This window comes from Mobula hypostoma, chromosome 20, assembly GCF_963921235.1.
Source record: "Mobula hypostoma chromosome 20, sMobHyp1.1, whole genome shotgun sequence".
NCBI lineage: Eukaryota > Metazoa > Chordata > Chondrichthyes > Myliobatiformes > Myliobatidae > Mobula > Mobula hypostoma.
The window spans coordinates 29,774,894-29,792,749 of NC_086116.1; the positions used below are offsets into that span (position 1 = coordinate 29,774,894).

The following is a 17,856-nucleotide window of genomic DNA, read 5'->3' on the forward strand; positions in this document are numbered from 1 at the left end:
GATTCACCACCCTCCGGCTGGAGAAATTCTTCATCTTCATGCTAAATAGACATCCCTCTTTTCTGTGTCTTCTGCTCTTAGACTCCCCCATAGGAAATATCCTCTCCACACCTATTCTGTCGAGGCCTTTCAACATTCAATACGTTTCAATGAGGTCACCCCTTGTTCTTCTGAATTCCAGCGAATACAGGCCCGGAGCCATTCAATGTTCCTCGCAATCAGTCTTTCAATCCTGAAATAATTCTCGTGAACCCCCTTTGCACCATCTCCAATGTCAGCACATCCTTCTTTAGATAAGGGACCCAAAACTGCTCACCAAGCGAGGCTTAACCAATGCCTTATAAAACCTTGGCTGAAGGGAAAGTGACCTATGAACTTGAAGCCAATTTTTCCAGCTTCATGTGAAGAATAGTCATTTAACCTAATCCACTTTTCTTCAGGAGAGGGCAGAAAATAGGAGTGAATTCGGCGGGGGAAGCTGGATGGTGGTGGAATATATGTTTAGTCCTACAGGTTAGACTTGTCTTTTTTTTAACATGACAGCCAAGCATGAAGATTCAGAACATTTGGAACTACTGAAAGCCGATGGTGTTCTAAAGCATGTTGCCTGATCTATCTATATACTACTAAAATTCTCATGCTCTGCTTGTGACCTCCAATTAGCCCAAACGGTGCATTACAGCGGCACTTTTTTTGACTAAATCGACTTAAAATGCTCTAACTTACAGAATGCATGCAAAGTTCAGGGTTATATTCGTATAAAATTGCTCACTCATCAATCAACAGGCCCCGCTTTCCACAACCCAAGCCGATTCCACCTTCCATGGAAACCATGACGCGACACCACGATGCATGCGCACGGCCAGCCTCAGCAACGCATCATGATGCTCACAGCAGCAATAGGGCAGGGCTATCACATCCATTTAGGAGAGTGCCAACCACATCATCAAGAAAAATCGGCATCCTGGAGGCTTCGGTGTTATTGCTTCATCTATCAAGCATTAGGGTAAAAAAAAATGGACAGCCTAATTATGCCGTGTGGAAAGAGAAGGGGGACATTATGGTCAAGAGATGACGCCAATCGTCGTCGGGAAGCGGCAAGGAGAGGGAGAGAACAACAATCAGATGAGGCCAGGGCCGCACAACTCCAGGATCAGAGAGAAAGAAACAAATGGTTGAAGAGACGAAGGATGAAAGGGCTGCACGTCTCCAGAATGACAAAAACAGGCAGAGAAGAACGAGAGAGGAAGAGACAGAGGAAAAAAGGAAAGATCAACTGGAGAATATGTGGCAAAGAGTACCCTATTGAATAATGAGCAAAGAGAAGTATATGAATATGTGTGCGACTGCTTGAAGGGTGGCAGATCAACCAGAAATGTCAAAAGTATCCTTCGTTAAACAAGGAGGAGCTATATTTGTCTTCCTATGCGTATTTCTCCTTTAATAAACTGAGTTTTTCTTCTTTAATTTCCAACACACATCACATCAGACTGCACTACCTTTCTCTCAAAAGGTGCCCCAACGGGTCACACGGTTGTCCAGTTATACTTAAAGCAGAGGTTCCCAATTGGTGGTTCATGGACCCCTCAGTTAATGGGGGTCCTGTGGCATAAAAAGATTGGGAACCCCTGACTTAAAAGGACTCGTAGGTGCATACGTGAATCTTGAATTCTGGAGGGGTTCTCTTTACCTCTAAAAGTCACTTGGTTTTACCTGGTAATTGATATAATGGTCATCAAATTGATTTCATTAGGTACAATATAAGTTGCTTGCAGCCAGAGAAGTCATATTCACACTATATCTGAGATGCATGACTCCAATAGATTCTACAAAGAATGTACACATTGCAGAATGGATTTTGTCTCCTCTCCCTTCCCCCACTTCACTCCATCTACTTTGTACTACTTTTCCCATTTTTCCCTTCTGTCGGCTTCCATCTATCATTCACTTGCCACAGTGTCCCAAGGCCACCCCTTCCTGGCATTACTTCCTGCCATTTTTCACCCCTCTTCAGTCCACCAATTGCCTCTATCCTTTCTTGCCACTCAACTGTCAGTCCTGATGCAGGGTTTCAGTCCAAAGCGTCGACAGTTCTTTCTTTCCACAGATGCTGCATGACCTGTTGTTCCTCTAGCACACTGTTTGTAGCTTTAGATTTCCAAGACTTCGGACCATATCTGGCTCTAGAACAGGAGGTATTTCTGTTCCAAAGCACACGCGTAAACTTCATAAGCCCCCGACCTTCTGAAATGTTTGTTATTCTCTTTACTTATTTGTGGATAAATTGATCAGATTTCACTTTGATTTGAGAAGAGAAGAAAGGAGCCATTAAAACAATGCAGAAAGTTAAAGATTGTGAATAATGATTCAAAGTAAATTTATTATCAAAGTATTTATGCAGTATGCAACTCTGAGATTTGTCTTCACCACAGACAGCCACAAAACAGAGTAGAACCATGGAATCCGTTCGGGGAGGGGGGGTATCAACCCCTCCTTCCACCCCCATGTTAAAAAATAACAAATTGTACAAATGGCAACAGAAGAGTGAAAACACCAGAATATGAAATGCATAACCGGAAGGCATATTTCAGTTCAGCTCTGGTGTTTTACAAGGGTATTTTAAAAGGTTCCCCTACAAGCAGGTCTACCGTCAGGAATTTTATTTATGATGTTGTCATACTGTACTGTAGTAAACTTTAACTGGTGAAACTTTTCATTGTGCTCTTCAGCTTGTCATAATGCCTGTGATGCATGTACCGGAGAAGGACCAGAAAGCTGTTTAAACTGCACCACTGGATACTCAATGGAAGGATCAAAATGTGTAGGTATGTGAATTGCTAATGTTGAAGTAACTATTGTCACCGAAAATGAAATAACTGAGGCCAGAACATGCAAGCTCTTACAACTCAAGTATTCTTTTTATTTTGTGCATAAGGAGGACAGCATGGTCCCTGTATCCCACACTGTTCTGAAGTCTGAATAGAAAACTGCTGTTTTTATACAGAATTAGTTTGAGGGTATGCATCATTGTAAATTGTACATGTTTGAATTCCTTACTCACAAATCAATCACCATTCACAATAAAGTTGTTAAATTCAACCAAAACTTCAAGCGGACAGCAGATGATATTTTGAAGTTGGTAAAGACGATGGATCCTTAATTGTTTGGTACGTTTGACATCCTTCTGTTAGCTCATCTGTCTCCGGCATTCCCTCTTGTGTAAAGGGATATTATCCCTCAGGCGGACCTTTCTGGAAAATTCTTACTACAGAGGTCCCACTCGTTTGGCTTGAGCACACACCGTCCATCTTGTCTGTAGTAAGCACATGTGTCTCTGGCAGTCTTACTTCAAAGATCTTTCTTGACTACAGCTGCCCCAGGGTCTTGTTGTCTTTACTGCAACGTCCATACTAATAGTTGGTGAGATCAGATTTGAATGAATTGAGAAGTTGGTACAGCAAGAAATATTTTCAGAATCTTAAAGTAATTCTCACAGGCATCTTTCAACTTGAGAGGAAAGCAAGGGAGGACAATTTATGGTATTTTTCTCAAACACAACATGTAGTTTAATGGAGGGTTCTTTAAGTTGTAAAGTTTATTGTTCTGGAGTGAATAACTGCTTGCTTCCTGCTGGCCAATGAAGTAATCAGCAAGCAGAAACTTGGCCAGTTCAACAGTATGTATTTTATGTATTGTACTGGACTGCTGCCACCAAAAAAAACATTTCATGGCATATGTGAGTGATGATTAACCCGATTCTGATGTGAATCTCTATTGCGGACTGAGAATGGGAAATGGGGAGGGAGAGGGAAGCACTAAAGAGACATTCTGTAATGACCAATAAACTGAATGTTTGGAATTAAATGACCTTGACTAGTGTCTCAGGGCTGGGTGTGTCTATACCAGTGTTCTCCCTCCCCTGGCACTCCCTCTCTGCCACCTGTCCCACGCACCTCCCAAGGCGTTCCACACTCACCCTTCTCAACATCCTTTGCTCCCGTCAGATTTATAAAATTGCTTTTCGCTCCACGTTGACAAATACAGTGCAAAAATCTTAGGCACCCTAGCTGTATATATGTGCCTAAGGCAGTTGTACGGGACTGTAGATTGCCATCATTTTACAAAAAGATAACACAAATGTTGAGATCATGTGTTATTCTTGATTTTGTAATCAGGATGTAGTTGGTTATCTGGGAATTTTGATTCATTTAGGTGGTTGGTGATTAAGCTGTCCTTTGGCAAGTATTTTGAACAAATTTCTAGAGCAGCAGAGGCCAAGGGGAGATCTGATAAATGTTTGTAAGATTGGGAGGCATGGTCAGGGTAGGTAAGTATCTTTTTCCCGGGGTAGTAAATGTCTAATACCAGATGGCATGCTTTTAAAAGTGAGAGGGGGTAGGTTCAAGGGGGATGAGGGGTAAGTTTTTTACTTGGTAGTTGATACCAGGCAGCACATTCCAGGTATGATGATGGAGGCAAATAATTTAGACTTTTGAGACATTTATATAGGCAGATGAATGTGAGGAGGATGGAGGGATATAGACGTTGTGTAAGTAGGAGGGATTAGTTTTTTGGGGTTTTTTGATTACTTTTTTACTGGTTTGGTACAACATTGAGCTGAAGGGCCTGTTCCTGTGCTGTACTGTTGTACATTCTGTTCAATATAAGAAAGAAGCCTCAATAAATCTAATTCTAAGTGCAATATGCTTCAGTTCTGATTGTGTTGAGTAATTCACAGCGGTTCTATGCAATAGTATAGTCTACAGAGAAGAACAGGCACTTTGAAAGTAAACAAAGGAAGAGAAGGGAATTTAACACTAATTTTGGCGATGGGGGTCCTGAATAGTAAAATACTTAAGTTTGAGTCATTTTAAAATGTTATGTTTTAACCCCAAATTCTTTCTGTTAGATATAAATGAATGCAGCCTGGCTGAAGAAGTATGTACACGTGAAAATGAAGACTGTGTTAACACTGAAGGCAGCTTTGAATGTGCCTGCACAGCAGGCTATCAAAACCAGAATGGAGTCTGTGTAGAAGTAAAAACACCAGGTATGCTGATAAATTTTAATTCCAACTGATGCCTTGTACCCAACTTAGAAATGAATGGAAGCATGCTGCTTAAAAGGATAAACAGCTAAAATCTTTTCCTATACTATATAATCATTCATTCTTGTATGTGCCATGTCGTATCGTGCAGGTGATCATCGCCTTTCTATGACCATGATTGTTCTTGGCAAATTTTTCTACAGAAGTAGTTTTCCACCTCCTCGGCAGTGTCTTTACAGGACTGGTGACCCCAGCCATTATCAATGCACTTCAGAGATTATCTGCTTGGCGTCAATGGTCACATAACCGAGGCTTGTGATATGCATCAACTGCTTGTACAACTGTCCACCACCTACTTCCATGGCTTCACATGACCTTGATTGGTGGGGGTAGAGAGGGGCTAAGCAGGTGCTACACCTTGCCCAAGGGTGACCTGCAGGCTAGTGAAGGGAAGGAGTGCCTTGCACCTCCTTGGGTAGAGACGTATCTCCACCCCAAGCTATATAATACCACAAAAATATTAACAATCCTAATGTAATCACAATATTAATGACTTTGAGCCTGGAAAACGTAAGGTGAATGGAAGTAATTGGCTCGTTTAATTTCTTTTTAGCTATTTTGGTGTAGCCCTTGGATATATACTTGACATTCTGAATCCTATCAGTGTTACATTCTGTTAATGTGTAGTGTACATGCTCTGCTGAGGGACAAATTTTGAGGTTAACACTCAAATCAAACTTTCCATCTGCTGTCACATTAGATCTAAGGTTAAAATCAGTTCTTTTCAAGAGCATGAAGAATTTCCTGACATTTTTAATAAAGTTCAAAGTAGATGTTATTAACCAAGAACATGTATGTCAGTGTGTACAACCCTGTGATTCATTTTCTTGTGGGCATATTCAACAAATCCATAGAATAGTCACTATAACAGGGTCAATGAAAGATCAACCAGAGTGCAGAAGACGAAGTGTGCAATGCAAATATAAATAGCAAAAAAATAACGAGAATATGAGATGAGAATTCTTGAAAGTGAAACCTTTGTGGGAACACCTCAATGATTGGGCGAGTGAAGTTATCCCCTTTAGTTGAAGAGCCTGATGGTTGAGGAGCAGTAACTGTTCCTGAACCTGGTGGTGCAAGTCCTGAGACCATCTTCCTGATGGCAGCAGAGAGAAGAGAACATGTCCTGGGTGGTGGGGTTCCCTGATGATGGATGCTGCTTTCCTACGATGGCATTTTATGTAGATATGCTCAGTGGTTGGGAGGGATTTACAAGTGATGTATTGGGCCAAATCCACTACTTTTTGTAGGATTTTTCATTCAAGGGCATTTGTGTTTCCATACCAGACTGATGCAGCCAGTCAAGAAACTCCACTACACATCCATACAAGTTTGCTAAAGTCTCGGGAATATAATAACCCAAAATTCTAAATACAGTACTTAATGTAATAAAAGCAAAACTAAACGATGGTCTAAATGCTATAGAGAAATGTCCTGCGTAGTTGTTGGCATGTCTGGGATTTCTCTGCCCCCATGTACTTGTGTGGACATTCAGGGTTGCTTGGATGCAGTGGGTCTGTGACTTTGGCCTGCTACTCAGCTCCTTTAAAGAACTGGTATTGCAAGATTTCAAATCTCAGCCCTTGCATGAGCAGTCTCTGTCAGCTTGGACCCGGTACAGAAATGTCGTCTTTAATTTGTTGCAGAGGAACTTGTGTAAGAGTCTAAGGCAATGGTTCCCAACCTGGGCTCCACAGACCCCTTTGTTAATGGTAGGGGTCTATGGCACAAAAAATTTAGGAACCCCTGGTCTAATGTATTTTGTAATTTAAAAAGAAAAGAATGTTCACTGTTCAGTACTGTGCAAAAGTCAGGCATACATACATACGTATTGCACTGTCCTGCTGTCACAAAAAATCAAATTTCATGACATGTGAATGATGATGTGGTTCTCTATTATGGAATGAGAGTGAGAACGGGCTGGGAGAGGGGAATCATGGTTGAGTAAAGGGAACAGTGAGAAGCATCAGAGAGACATTCTGTAATGTTCAATAAACCAATTGTTTGGAACCAAATAACCTTGCCTGATATATCAAGGCTGGGTGTTTCTGCACCCACAGCACCCCTTAGCCCCTGGCACTCCTCTGCCATATGTCACATACCCTCGCCATGAGGAAAACTAAATGGGAACACTATATCTCCATTGACTCTAAAAATCAAAGTGGAATGAAGGTGAAGTGGTCTGCTCATTTGGCATCTGCCATTTTGCACCGTAGCTCAAAGTTTAATGTCATTCAGTGACATCATAGATATCAGTTCTGTTCTTGGTCATCAGCTATATTAATAAGGTATATTTGCTTACTATAACTCTTCATTTCTATTTCCTGCAGCTGAAGTAGAGATGGCAGAAGAGGCAAATGTTGAACCTAAAGAGTTAGCAGATGATGCACTTCATGAAGACCTTTGACCCACAATTTGACATTTATTTTTCTTCTACAAGAAATCTCTGTATATTTTGAAAAGGACAGCCTTTCAGATACAGGACTGATATTGTTTTTACAATAGTTGCATGTTGCCAATGTAATTTGTTTACATGAAGGACCATCTTTTCATGGCCTGTTGTATTTTAAACTCCTTGGGTCAAAATGCTGTCTTCTCATTTCTATATGTCATCGATACTTCACTTTTTATCTATTTTATGTGAACAATTCATCAATTAAAAAAGACATTTTGTAATGCTTCAGATGCTAGTAAATTCCTCTGGAATGCTGACTGTTCCAACATTGCACAATTGCTGCATAATGACATTGAGTTATGTATCTGAAAGAGGTTTTTTGTTGTGAATCCTGTATCATTGTTGGAATGTAGTTTTATTTATGAAATTGAGAAGTTATTTTGGCACTACATTATATTATCACATGTTTCACTTTGTATTCCATCTGTGTAGCCTTGAGCCCAATAATTTATCCCCTCCCACTCCCCTCTTCCTCTATTACTCACTCTGGCCTCTTGCCTACTTCCACCTCCCCCTGGTGCTCCCTTCCCCCTCCCTTTCTCTTATAGTCCACTTTCTTATCCTGTCAGATTCTTTCCTGTCCAGCCCTTTACCTATCCCACCCACCGGCCTTCACCTATCACCTTTTTGCTGTCCTCCTTTCCCTCCCCGCACCTTTTTATTCTAGTGCCTTTCCCTTTCCTTCTCAGGGTCCTGGTTCACAATGCAACTGTTTGTTTATTTCCATGGATGCTGCCTGACTTGCTATGTTCCTGTGTGTGTGTGTGTGTGTGTGTGTGTTGAAATTAATTGTTTTGACACTACATTATATTACCACATTTAATTTCAATGTCATCCCTGTAATCTTTTGATCCCTCGTGTTAACTGTCGATCACCTGATGTTTCCTCACTCTAGACCATAAACATTTGAGAGAATATTTTTCACGTGAGATCGTCTGTGTAATCTAATCAAGAATTGTACCTATGTTGTACATGGTAACCGCCCAAAGTATTAATGTATTTGTTTTTGAATTTACCTTTGAAATTCTTTCCATGGACTTCAATTTCGGAAGACCGAAAGGCTGTTGTAACTCCAATTTATACAATGAGGAGATATATTTACCTTGCAGCCTGTACTTCAGCTGTATATTTTTTTCTAAACTAAAGGCTAAGCACTTATTAGGACGATGTGCCATTTCAAACTAAAAACATTAATGCATTTGCTGCAAATATGTGACAATTTCCTTTTTTTAAAAAAATGCTGAGTTTGAGAAATTTGTGATTTTATTTCTGCATTTACTGCATAAACTCCGCTGGAGTTTAGGGTAGCAATGAAAGGTCATTGCTTCATCTCTGCTAGTGGCCAGGACTACTTCATTGTAATAGCTCAGTTTTTACTACTGTCAGTCATGAAAATTCCTGGTGAATACTCAGGAATACTGTTGGAAAATTGGAAATCTACAGCATATTACAGGCTGACCATGTAACCTACTCTAGAAACTACTGCATAGCCCTCCATCTTTCGAAACTCATTTATGCAGAAATACAGAAAATTCTACAGTGTTCACAAACTTTCTAGAACCACTATAGGTACCACTTTGAAAATTAGTTACATAGGGAGTTGATATCTTGGGTAAGGATTTTTTCAATGGATTTGGCATCATTTGATTAGAAGGCAGAGGCCCAGTCATCAGCATATCCAAATTTAGCAGATTTGGTTTCAGGAATGTCACTGAGGTACAGATTGAACGAAGTTGGAGTCAGAAATAAATAACAAGAACATGAGATATAAAGCGCAATTATTTATTGTGGGAACCAGGTTAATGATGGGCTAGTGAGTGTAGTTATCCCCTTTTATCAAGAACCCAGTTGAGGGCTGGGTCCATTGTTATTTGTCATCTATATCAATGATCTGGATGATAATGTGGTAAATTGGATCAGCAAATTTGCTGGTGATACAAAGATTGGAGGTGTAGTAGACAGTGAGGAAGGTTTTCAGAGCCTGCAGAGGGACTTGGACCAGCTGGAAAAATGGGCTGAAAAATGGCAGATGGAGTTTAATACAGACAAGTGTGAGGTATTGCACGTTGGAAGGACAAACCAAGGTAGAACATACAGGGTTAATGGTAAGGCACTGAGGAGTGTAGTGGAACAGAGGGATCAGGGAATACAGATACAAAATTCCCTAGAAGTGTCGTCAGGTAGATAGGGTCATAAAGAGATTGGCCTTTATTAATCAAAGTATTGAGTATAAGAGCTGGAATGTTATGATGAGGTTGTATAAGGCATTGGTGAGGCCGAATCTGGAGTACTGTGTTCAGTTTTGGTCACCAAATTACAGGAAGGATATAAATAAGGTTGAAAGAGTGCAGAAAAGGTTTACAAGGATGTTGCCAGGACTTGAGAAACTCAGTTACAGAGAAAGGTTGAATAGGTTAGGATTTTATTCCCTGGAGTGTAGAAGAATGGGGAGATTTGATAGAGGTATATAAAATTATGGGTAGAGATAGAGTGAATGCAAGCAGGCTTTTTCCACTGAGGCTAGGGGAGAAAAAAACCAGAGGACATGGGTTAATGGTGAGGGGGGAAAAGTTTAAAGGGAACAGTAGGGGGGGGCTTCTTCACATGGAGAGTGGTGGGAGTATGGAATGAGGTGGTAAATGCGGGTTCTTTTTTAACATTTAAGAATAAATTGGACAGATACGTGGATGGGAGGTGTATGGAGGGATATGGTCCGTGTGCAGGTCAGTGGGACTAGGCAGAAAATCGTCTGGCACAGCCAAGAAGGGCCAAAAGGCCTGTTTCTGTGCTGCAGTTTCTATGGAGGGGTAGTAACTGTTCCTGAACCAAGTGGTGTGAGCCCTGAGGCTTTTGTACCTTTATCTGATGGCAGCAGCGAGAATTGAGCATGGCCTGAGAGGTGGGGATCTCTAATGATGGATGCTGCTTTCCTATAACAGCATTTCATATAGATGTGCTCAATGGTTGGGAGGGATTTACCTGTGATGGAATGGTCCATATCCACTACTACTTGTATGGTTTTTGATTCAAAGGCATTTGTGTTTCCATAGCATGCCTTGATGCAGCCATAATACACTCCATTACACATCTATGGAAATTTGTTAACATTTTAATTGTCCCGTGGTTAGGTTGGGGTTAATCACTGTTGGGGGGTTGCTGAGACGACTGGATGAGCCTAATTTGTGCTGTATTGCTAAATAATTACAATAAGTAAAAATAAATCATCAACTTCTCTGCAGGGACCACAAATATAATGTAATTGTGACCATCTTCAACAGAAGCTAGAGCTGAGTCACTTTGCTGTCTGTCACAGGGCAAGTCATTGCCAGGGTCCCCCTTAATTTCATCCTCCCTGTGGCCCAGAAAGCAGCTTCCCAAATTGGAGTGTGGATTCTGCCTGCTTGGTGGACTCGATCATTACTCTGTGACAAACCGATGAAGGCAGAAATCCCAACTACAATATGTGGCCCTTTCAAACCAACCTTTATCTGCGTCAGCAGAAGTGAGCATGGAAGATCCTTCTCAATTTCAATGGTCTGCCGAAACTTGTGATGCTGTGCATGTCCTGATCCACAGCAGAGACAATTACAGTGAAGAACAGCATTAAACATGGTTGGATTTATCTGTCAATAAACAATTCCCCCGCCTACGTGGAAGTCAAAAAAGACTAGGGACTGAAGTATTTATGTTCCGTGCTAGCAAATAAAAGCATATCTGTCCTCATGATTGTCAGCTGGATTTCACCCACTTCACATTCTGTTTGCTCTCTTTAGTTCTGCACTATTTTCTTCATTTATTTACTTATTGAGCAACAATGTGGAATAAGCCCTTCAGGCCCTTCGAGCCACGTTGCACAGCAATACCCCAATTGAATCCTAGCCTAATCACAGGACAATTTACAATGACCAATAGACCTACCAACCACATGTCTCTGGGAGGAAACCCATGCCGGCACAGGGAGAACATACAAGCTCCTTGCAGGCAGTGATGGGAATTGAATCCGGGTCATCTGCACTTAAAGCGTTGTGCCATGCTGCCCCAATTTATGTCTGTAGTTGTCCATGGGTGGCAGGGTGGAGATATTTCTCTACCAAGGAGGGTGTAAGGCACTCCTTCCCTCTGCTAGCCTGCAGGTCACCATACGGCAAGGTGTAGCACCTGCTTAGCCCCCGATCGGGGTCATGGGAGCAGCCAGTACATATCGCAAGTCCTCCTAGACAATCTCTAAAGAGTATTGATAATCGCTGGGGTCACCTGTCCTGTATAGACACTGCCCAGAAGAAGACAATGGCAAAATACTTCTGTAGAAAAAGTTGCCAAGAATATCATGGGCATGGAAAGTCCATGATCGCCCACGTCATAACATGGCCCATAATGAATGACTGAATGAGTTGTCCTCAACAAGCAGATTATTCTAATTCCTTTACCCTTATTTGATGAAGAGGCAACCAAACACACTTATTAGTATTGTTTTATTTTGTTGCAAAAATGTAATGAAATTCGAAATAGGCCTTTACTTCATTGGCTGGAGGAAACCCATAGAAAATGGGTTGCATATAATCTGTGCAAGGGAAGTTTGAAAAACAGAAAATTAAGAGTTAAATCAGAGCACTGAAATGTAAACGTTAAGCATCAAATCAGACGCAGCTCTCTGGAGGCCCTTCGACAGATGGCTGTACTTTAACTAGCTAAGTAGTCTTGTTGTGATGAGGGGGGGTCAGACTTGTTTGTCAGGCATAAGTAACTCCTCTGTCTGGTTATTGGTTACACTTGTAAATTCTGTTGATATTGATTTTTGGTAGGAACATCCAAAAAAAAACAGACAGCGTGGCTCCCAATAAGAACATGTAAAACCTTTTCGTTCTATTGAATTTTACAGAAAACTTATAAAAGGTAGATCCAATTACTGCTCCTTGGTTAACTCCTGTCCTCTGACTTTCAAATCTATATCTTGATAGGTTCTTGGGTTACAATAAATGTGAAGCTGAGATCTCAATTTACATGTAAAATCAATTCAACTTTCACAGTCTTGACTATGGTCAAAACCCAGTTATATTAATGGTGAACCTCCAAACAGAAGCTCATTAATGGGGCACTGTTTCCATGGCAAAGAGCTTGCAAGATCCATCTGTTGGGAGGACAAAGGTTGTCAAGACATGAGGTCACAACTCTGCTTCCATTTATATCTGTGCAATAAATTATTTTTGCAGAGTTTACACCAGGATTCTCATAGTTTTTGAATTAGATTAATATTGTGTTCTCACTATAAAGCAACACAAGGAACTAAAACTAGAGTTCAGAAGTTCAAAGAAAATTTTAGTATCAAAGTACATACAGTATGTGTCACCCCATACAACCCTGCGGTTTGTTTCCCTGTGGGCATACACAGTAAATCCAATAACCATAATAAAACAATGAAAGACCACACCAAACAGAGCGGACAAGCAAGCAATATGCAAAAGCCAACGAATTGTGCAACCACAAAATGAAAAAAAAAGAAATAATAATAATAAATAAGCAATAAATATTGAGAACATGAGATGAAGAGTCCTTGAAAGTCACTACCTGGTTGCTTGGACCAGGTTTATCACATGGACTGTGGGAACAGTTCAGTTATGAGTGAGTGAAATTGAGTGAAGTTATCCCCTTTTGCTCAAGAGCCTGATGGTTGAGGGGTAATAGCTGTTCCTGAACCTGATAATGTGAGTCCTGAGGCTCCTGTAACTTCTTCCTTATGGCAACAGTGAGAAGAGAGCATGCCCTGGGTGGTGGGGATCCCTGATGATGGATGCTGCTTTCCTGTGACAGCGCTCTAACTAACCACTAACTGGTTGATTGGACCAGCTTTATCACTTATTTGAATCAATCAATTCACACCAACCTTTGGAAGGTAACTTAATTGTTTATCGTCAATGCATTAAGGATTACATTGGTGGCTATTAATCCATGGTCCATTATCTTTGTAGGTTCAGAAAAGACACATAATGTCTAACTGCTCAAACATTTCTTTTAGGAAGAGATATCCCAACTGGGGATAGAAATACAACATTCTGGGATTTCTGGTGAAGCTTTTGGGGAAAAACAATCTGAATGCGAGGCTACTATATGTTAGAACTATAGAGATTAGGTTTAAAAAAAGCACATTATCGAAATAAAACCAAAACAAGAAACCTGAAAGAACCCCTTAAAAAATTTAACAAATACCCAATGTGCAGAGAGAGAGAGAGAAGCACAAATTGTGCAAACAATAAAACAAGTAACAACATTCAGAATGAAAGTGAGTACATAGACATGAAGCCAAGAGCAGCAGGAGCAGGCCCACAGCCTCGGCCTCAGTGCCACGGAGAGCAAAATAATCATCGCAGAGCAGCAAGCAGAGCTGGCCTGACCCTTGCCTGTGGTTCCTGACGCCCGGCCTTTTCAATCTATCCAGCCCCGCGCTTAAATTCTCCCACCACAGGATATTTTCTATGGTGGGAGAGTCTAAGACCAGGGGACACAGCCTCAGAATAGAGGATGCTCATAAAAATGACTTTCAGATCATCCTCTTTTAATCATTTGCTTTGTGCTTTGAGGATTGGGCATGGATGTTGCATTTCTAAGGAGAGAAAAAAGAAAGCAAGATGTGTTTTGAGCTTAAACAATTTCTGTTTAAGGAAAACATAGTTAAGTTTGTGAAGAATTAGAGATGATTTGAAATTACGTAGGGGTAGTATTTCTAGAGGAGTTTCCCCATTGCCTGTCATGAAATTATGGGAATTCCCTAAACATGATGTAATTAGTTGCTTAGATTGCTTCAGCGGAATTTCCACTAATATTTACTAGTGGAAAACATGTGTGAAAATAGAACTCGCTAACATTTATGCAATTCAGAAACATGAGAAGTTTTCAAATCACAAACAAGAGAAAATCTGCAGATGCTGGAAATCCCGAGCAACACACACAAGATGCTGGTGGAACTCAGCAGGTCAGGCAGCATCGATGGGAAAAAGTACAGTTGACGTTTCAGGCCGTAACCCTTCGGCAGGACTGGAGAAAAGAAGCTGAGGAGTAGGTTTGAAAGGTGGGGGAGGGGAGAAAGAAACACCAGGTGACAGGTGAAGTTTGGAAGAGGAGGGATGAAGCAAAGAGCTAAGAAGTTGATTGGTGAAAGAGACAGAAGGCCATAGAAGAAAGAAGAAAGGGGTGAGGGGGAGGAGCACCAGAGGGAGGCGATGGCAGGCAAGGAGATAACATGGGAGAGGGACAAGGGGATGGGAAATGGTAAAGGGTGGGGGGGGGTGGTGGAGACATTACTGGAAGTTTGAGAAATCGATGTTCATGCCATCAGATTGGAGGCTACCCAAATGGAATATAAGGTGCTGTTCCTCCAACCTAAGTGTGACCTTATCATGACAGTGGAGGAGGCCATGGATGGACATATTGGAATGGGAATGGGAAGTGGAAATAAAATGAGTGGCCACTGGGAGATCCCACTTGTTCTGGTGGATGGAGCGTAGATGCTCAGTGAAGCGGTCTCCCAATCTACGTTGGGTCTCACCAATATACAAGAGGCCACACTGGGAGCACCAAACGCAGTATATGACCTCAACAGGCTCACAGGTGAAGTACCACCTCACCTGAAAGGACTGTTTGGGTCCTGAATGGTAGTGAAGGAGAAGGTGCAGGGGCAGGTTCTGCTTGCAAGGTTAAGTGCTAGGAGGGAGATCAGTGGTAAGTTTTCACATATGATTCCACTGAGCAGATAAAAATGACTTGTAAATCATTATGGAGACTTGCATTTTACAAATATAAAAAACTAACTTGACCTCAGGATATCCCAAGTGGCTATTTTTGAAGTAATGTCACTGTTCTAAGTCGGAAGAAGATGGTGTCAGTGAACAATGTGACTAAAGGCGACATCCTCTAGAGGAAGCTGTTTCTTTCACGTCTTCTTTTTCTTTCGAATGTGGTTGGAGCCTGTGATCTACATTTTGGTTGTGTGTTTTCAGACCGATTGAGCAATCTGGCGCTTTGCTGTCTCCAAGGTTGTTCAGTGAGGTTTCAATCAACACATGTGGCCTGGAGACAGGTCTTCATGATTGACGCCATTTCTGTCCTATCTTGCCGATCAACCACCGCGGAAGATTGGAATCATTAATGAGAGTGTGGAATTTGAGGGGGTGTTCAGTGTTGCCCTCCAGCCTCTCGCGCACTGCTATTGGAGGAAGGTTCCTGTATTTGAATGAGCTCTCCCCATGCTGTTGGAGGGTGGCGCGGAGTCCTGGGTTTCGGGAAAGGTTTTAATCGACGTGGTTTGTGGGTTGGACTCTGTAGTTCACGTTATGATGTGTTTGAATTGGGGCGGCCTGCAGGTAACAAACACTGTGCTGAACGGAATATGCTGGGATTTTACGACTTTGTGTTTTATACTCTGTGCTTCTCTCTCAATTTTTTGTTATCATATGCGTGATTTATTCTTTTTTGAGTGTGGAGGCGGGGGTGGGTTTGAATTTTATCCTTGAATTGGTTCCATGATTTTCTTTGCTTCCTGGCTATCTGTGGGGAAGATGAATCTCAGAGCTGTATACTTTGGTAAAAATATCTTTTGAAACTTTGAAACACAGCAGCCAGTTGTACCCAGCAAACAAATGTGATTTGATGTGATTTTGGTTGGTGGCCAAATATTGACCAGCCTACCAAGGGCGATTTTCCTGACCTCCTTTGTGGAGGATCATGGAATATTTGCAATCTCTCAAGAAGACAGGAAGAGCTTCATCCAATCTCCAACATAACTGCATTCCCAGTGTACTGTAGTAGTGTCCATGTAGATGTTTCAGTTCTATCACGCAAGCACAAGAGTTACTGTTTCTTCAATCACCATTTCCTGAACAAATTCACAAAATATGCTCCCAGAATGTTCTGTGCAGCATGTTCTTTCATTCCATACTGTGCTGCACTATGATAAAGGTACTGACATTGTCCTAAACTATTTCAGAATCAGTATCAGGTTTAATATCACTAGCATATGTCGTGAAGTTTGTTGCCTTTGCAGAAGCAATAAAATGCAATACATAATAATAGAAAAAAACAATAATTACAGTAAATATATATATATATATATATAATATCGTTAAATTAAAATGGTGCCCGTGTGTATTGGCGATTCTGCAGGCTGCAGGAATTCATATCAATTTTCCTCTTAAGTATGCCCCTTTTGAACTACTTTCATTGCAAACTGCAGCATGTAAATTTCCTCTTAACAATGTTCTGCAGGATTACATCAATGATCTTCAGATGTCAAGTTTGCAGGTTAAACGCGGGCCCGTAAAGTGTGGTGCCTTTAAAGGTCAATGCCAAGGCTGAAAATGTGGCAGGAGAGGCAGGATTCAAAGCAGGCAGAAGCACAGAGGGTTGAGGCCTCCTCTGCCTACCACCTTGTTCGCGAATGTGCGGTCACTTGCAAATAAGATTGATGATCTCAGGGCAAGGCAGATGAGGCAAATCTCAATTGTTTGTTGCACTGAGACTTGGTTATCAGTGAACCCGCCGGATGCAGCTACCCGACCTGAGTGTTCTACGATTTTCAGAATGGCTTTTGAACCTTGAATTCTGGTAAGGAGAGACGTGGAGGAGTATGTTTTTCAGTCAATTCTCATTGGTGCATGGATGTTGAGGTTATGTAAGCTTCTTGTTCCTCTGACTTAGAACAACTAATGACTAAATGTAGACTATTCTGTTTGCCTTAAGAGTTCTCATCTGTGATCCTGACCACAGTTTACATACCCCAGTGGCAATTATAAGCAAGCACTCACAAATCTATGTGATGCTGTCAGTAAGCAAGTAACAGCCCATCCTGATGCTCTTCAAGTTATAGTCGGTGACTTTAACCAGGCCTGTTTGAAGAAAACCCTACCAATTATCACCAGCACGTAACCTGTCTCAGCACATGAGACCGCTGCTGCATTACAATAAGGAATGCCTATCGTTCCTTTCCAAGACGGCATTTTGGCAAATCGGATCATTTGTCTGTACTCCTACTACCTGCATACAGACAGAGCCTAAAGACCATGGCTCCAGAGATCAAGGCAATCAAGAGGTGGTCATGGGAGGCTGAGAAATGGTTACAGGTTTGACTTGAGTCAGTGAACTGGGCCATGTTCAAGAACTTATCTGAGGACCTGAATGACTACACCAGGGTCATTATGGACTTCATTAAAACAGCTGTGGATGACTGTGTCCCCATGAAATTGTTCAGGGTTTACCCCAATCAGAAGTCCTGGATGAACAATGAAATCCGGAACCTGCTGAGAGC

At 41.5% G+C, this 17,856-nt stretch overlaps 1 protein-coding gene across 1 annotated transcript in view; it reads left to right on the plus strand.

Annotated features, from left to right (window-relative positions):
* The window catches only part of creld2 (cysteine-rich with EGF-like domains 2), a 37,892-nt gene extending 29,109 nt beyond the window's left edge, over window positions 1–8,783 (plus strand). Inside the window, exons 9-11 of the mRNA XM_063072588.1 lie at window positions 2,730–2,825; window positions 4,910–5,050; window positions 7,438–8,783. Coding sequence (XP_062928658.1) covers window positions 2,730–2,825; window positions 4,910–5,050; window positions 7,438–7,514 — 314 coding nt within the window. The 3' untranslated portion in view covers window positions 7,515–8,783. The remainder of the gene's footprint in view (window positions 1–2,729; window positions 2,826–4,909; window positions 5,051–7,437) is intronic.
* The last annotated feature ends 9,073 nt before the right edge of the window (window positions 8,784–17,856 follow it).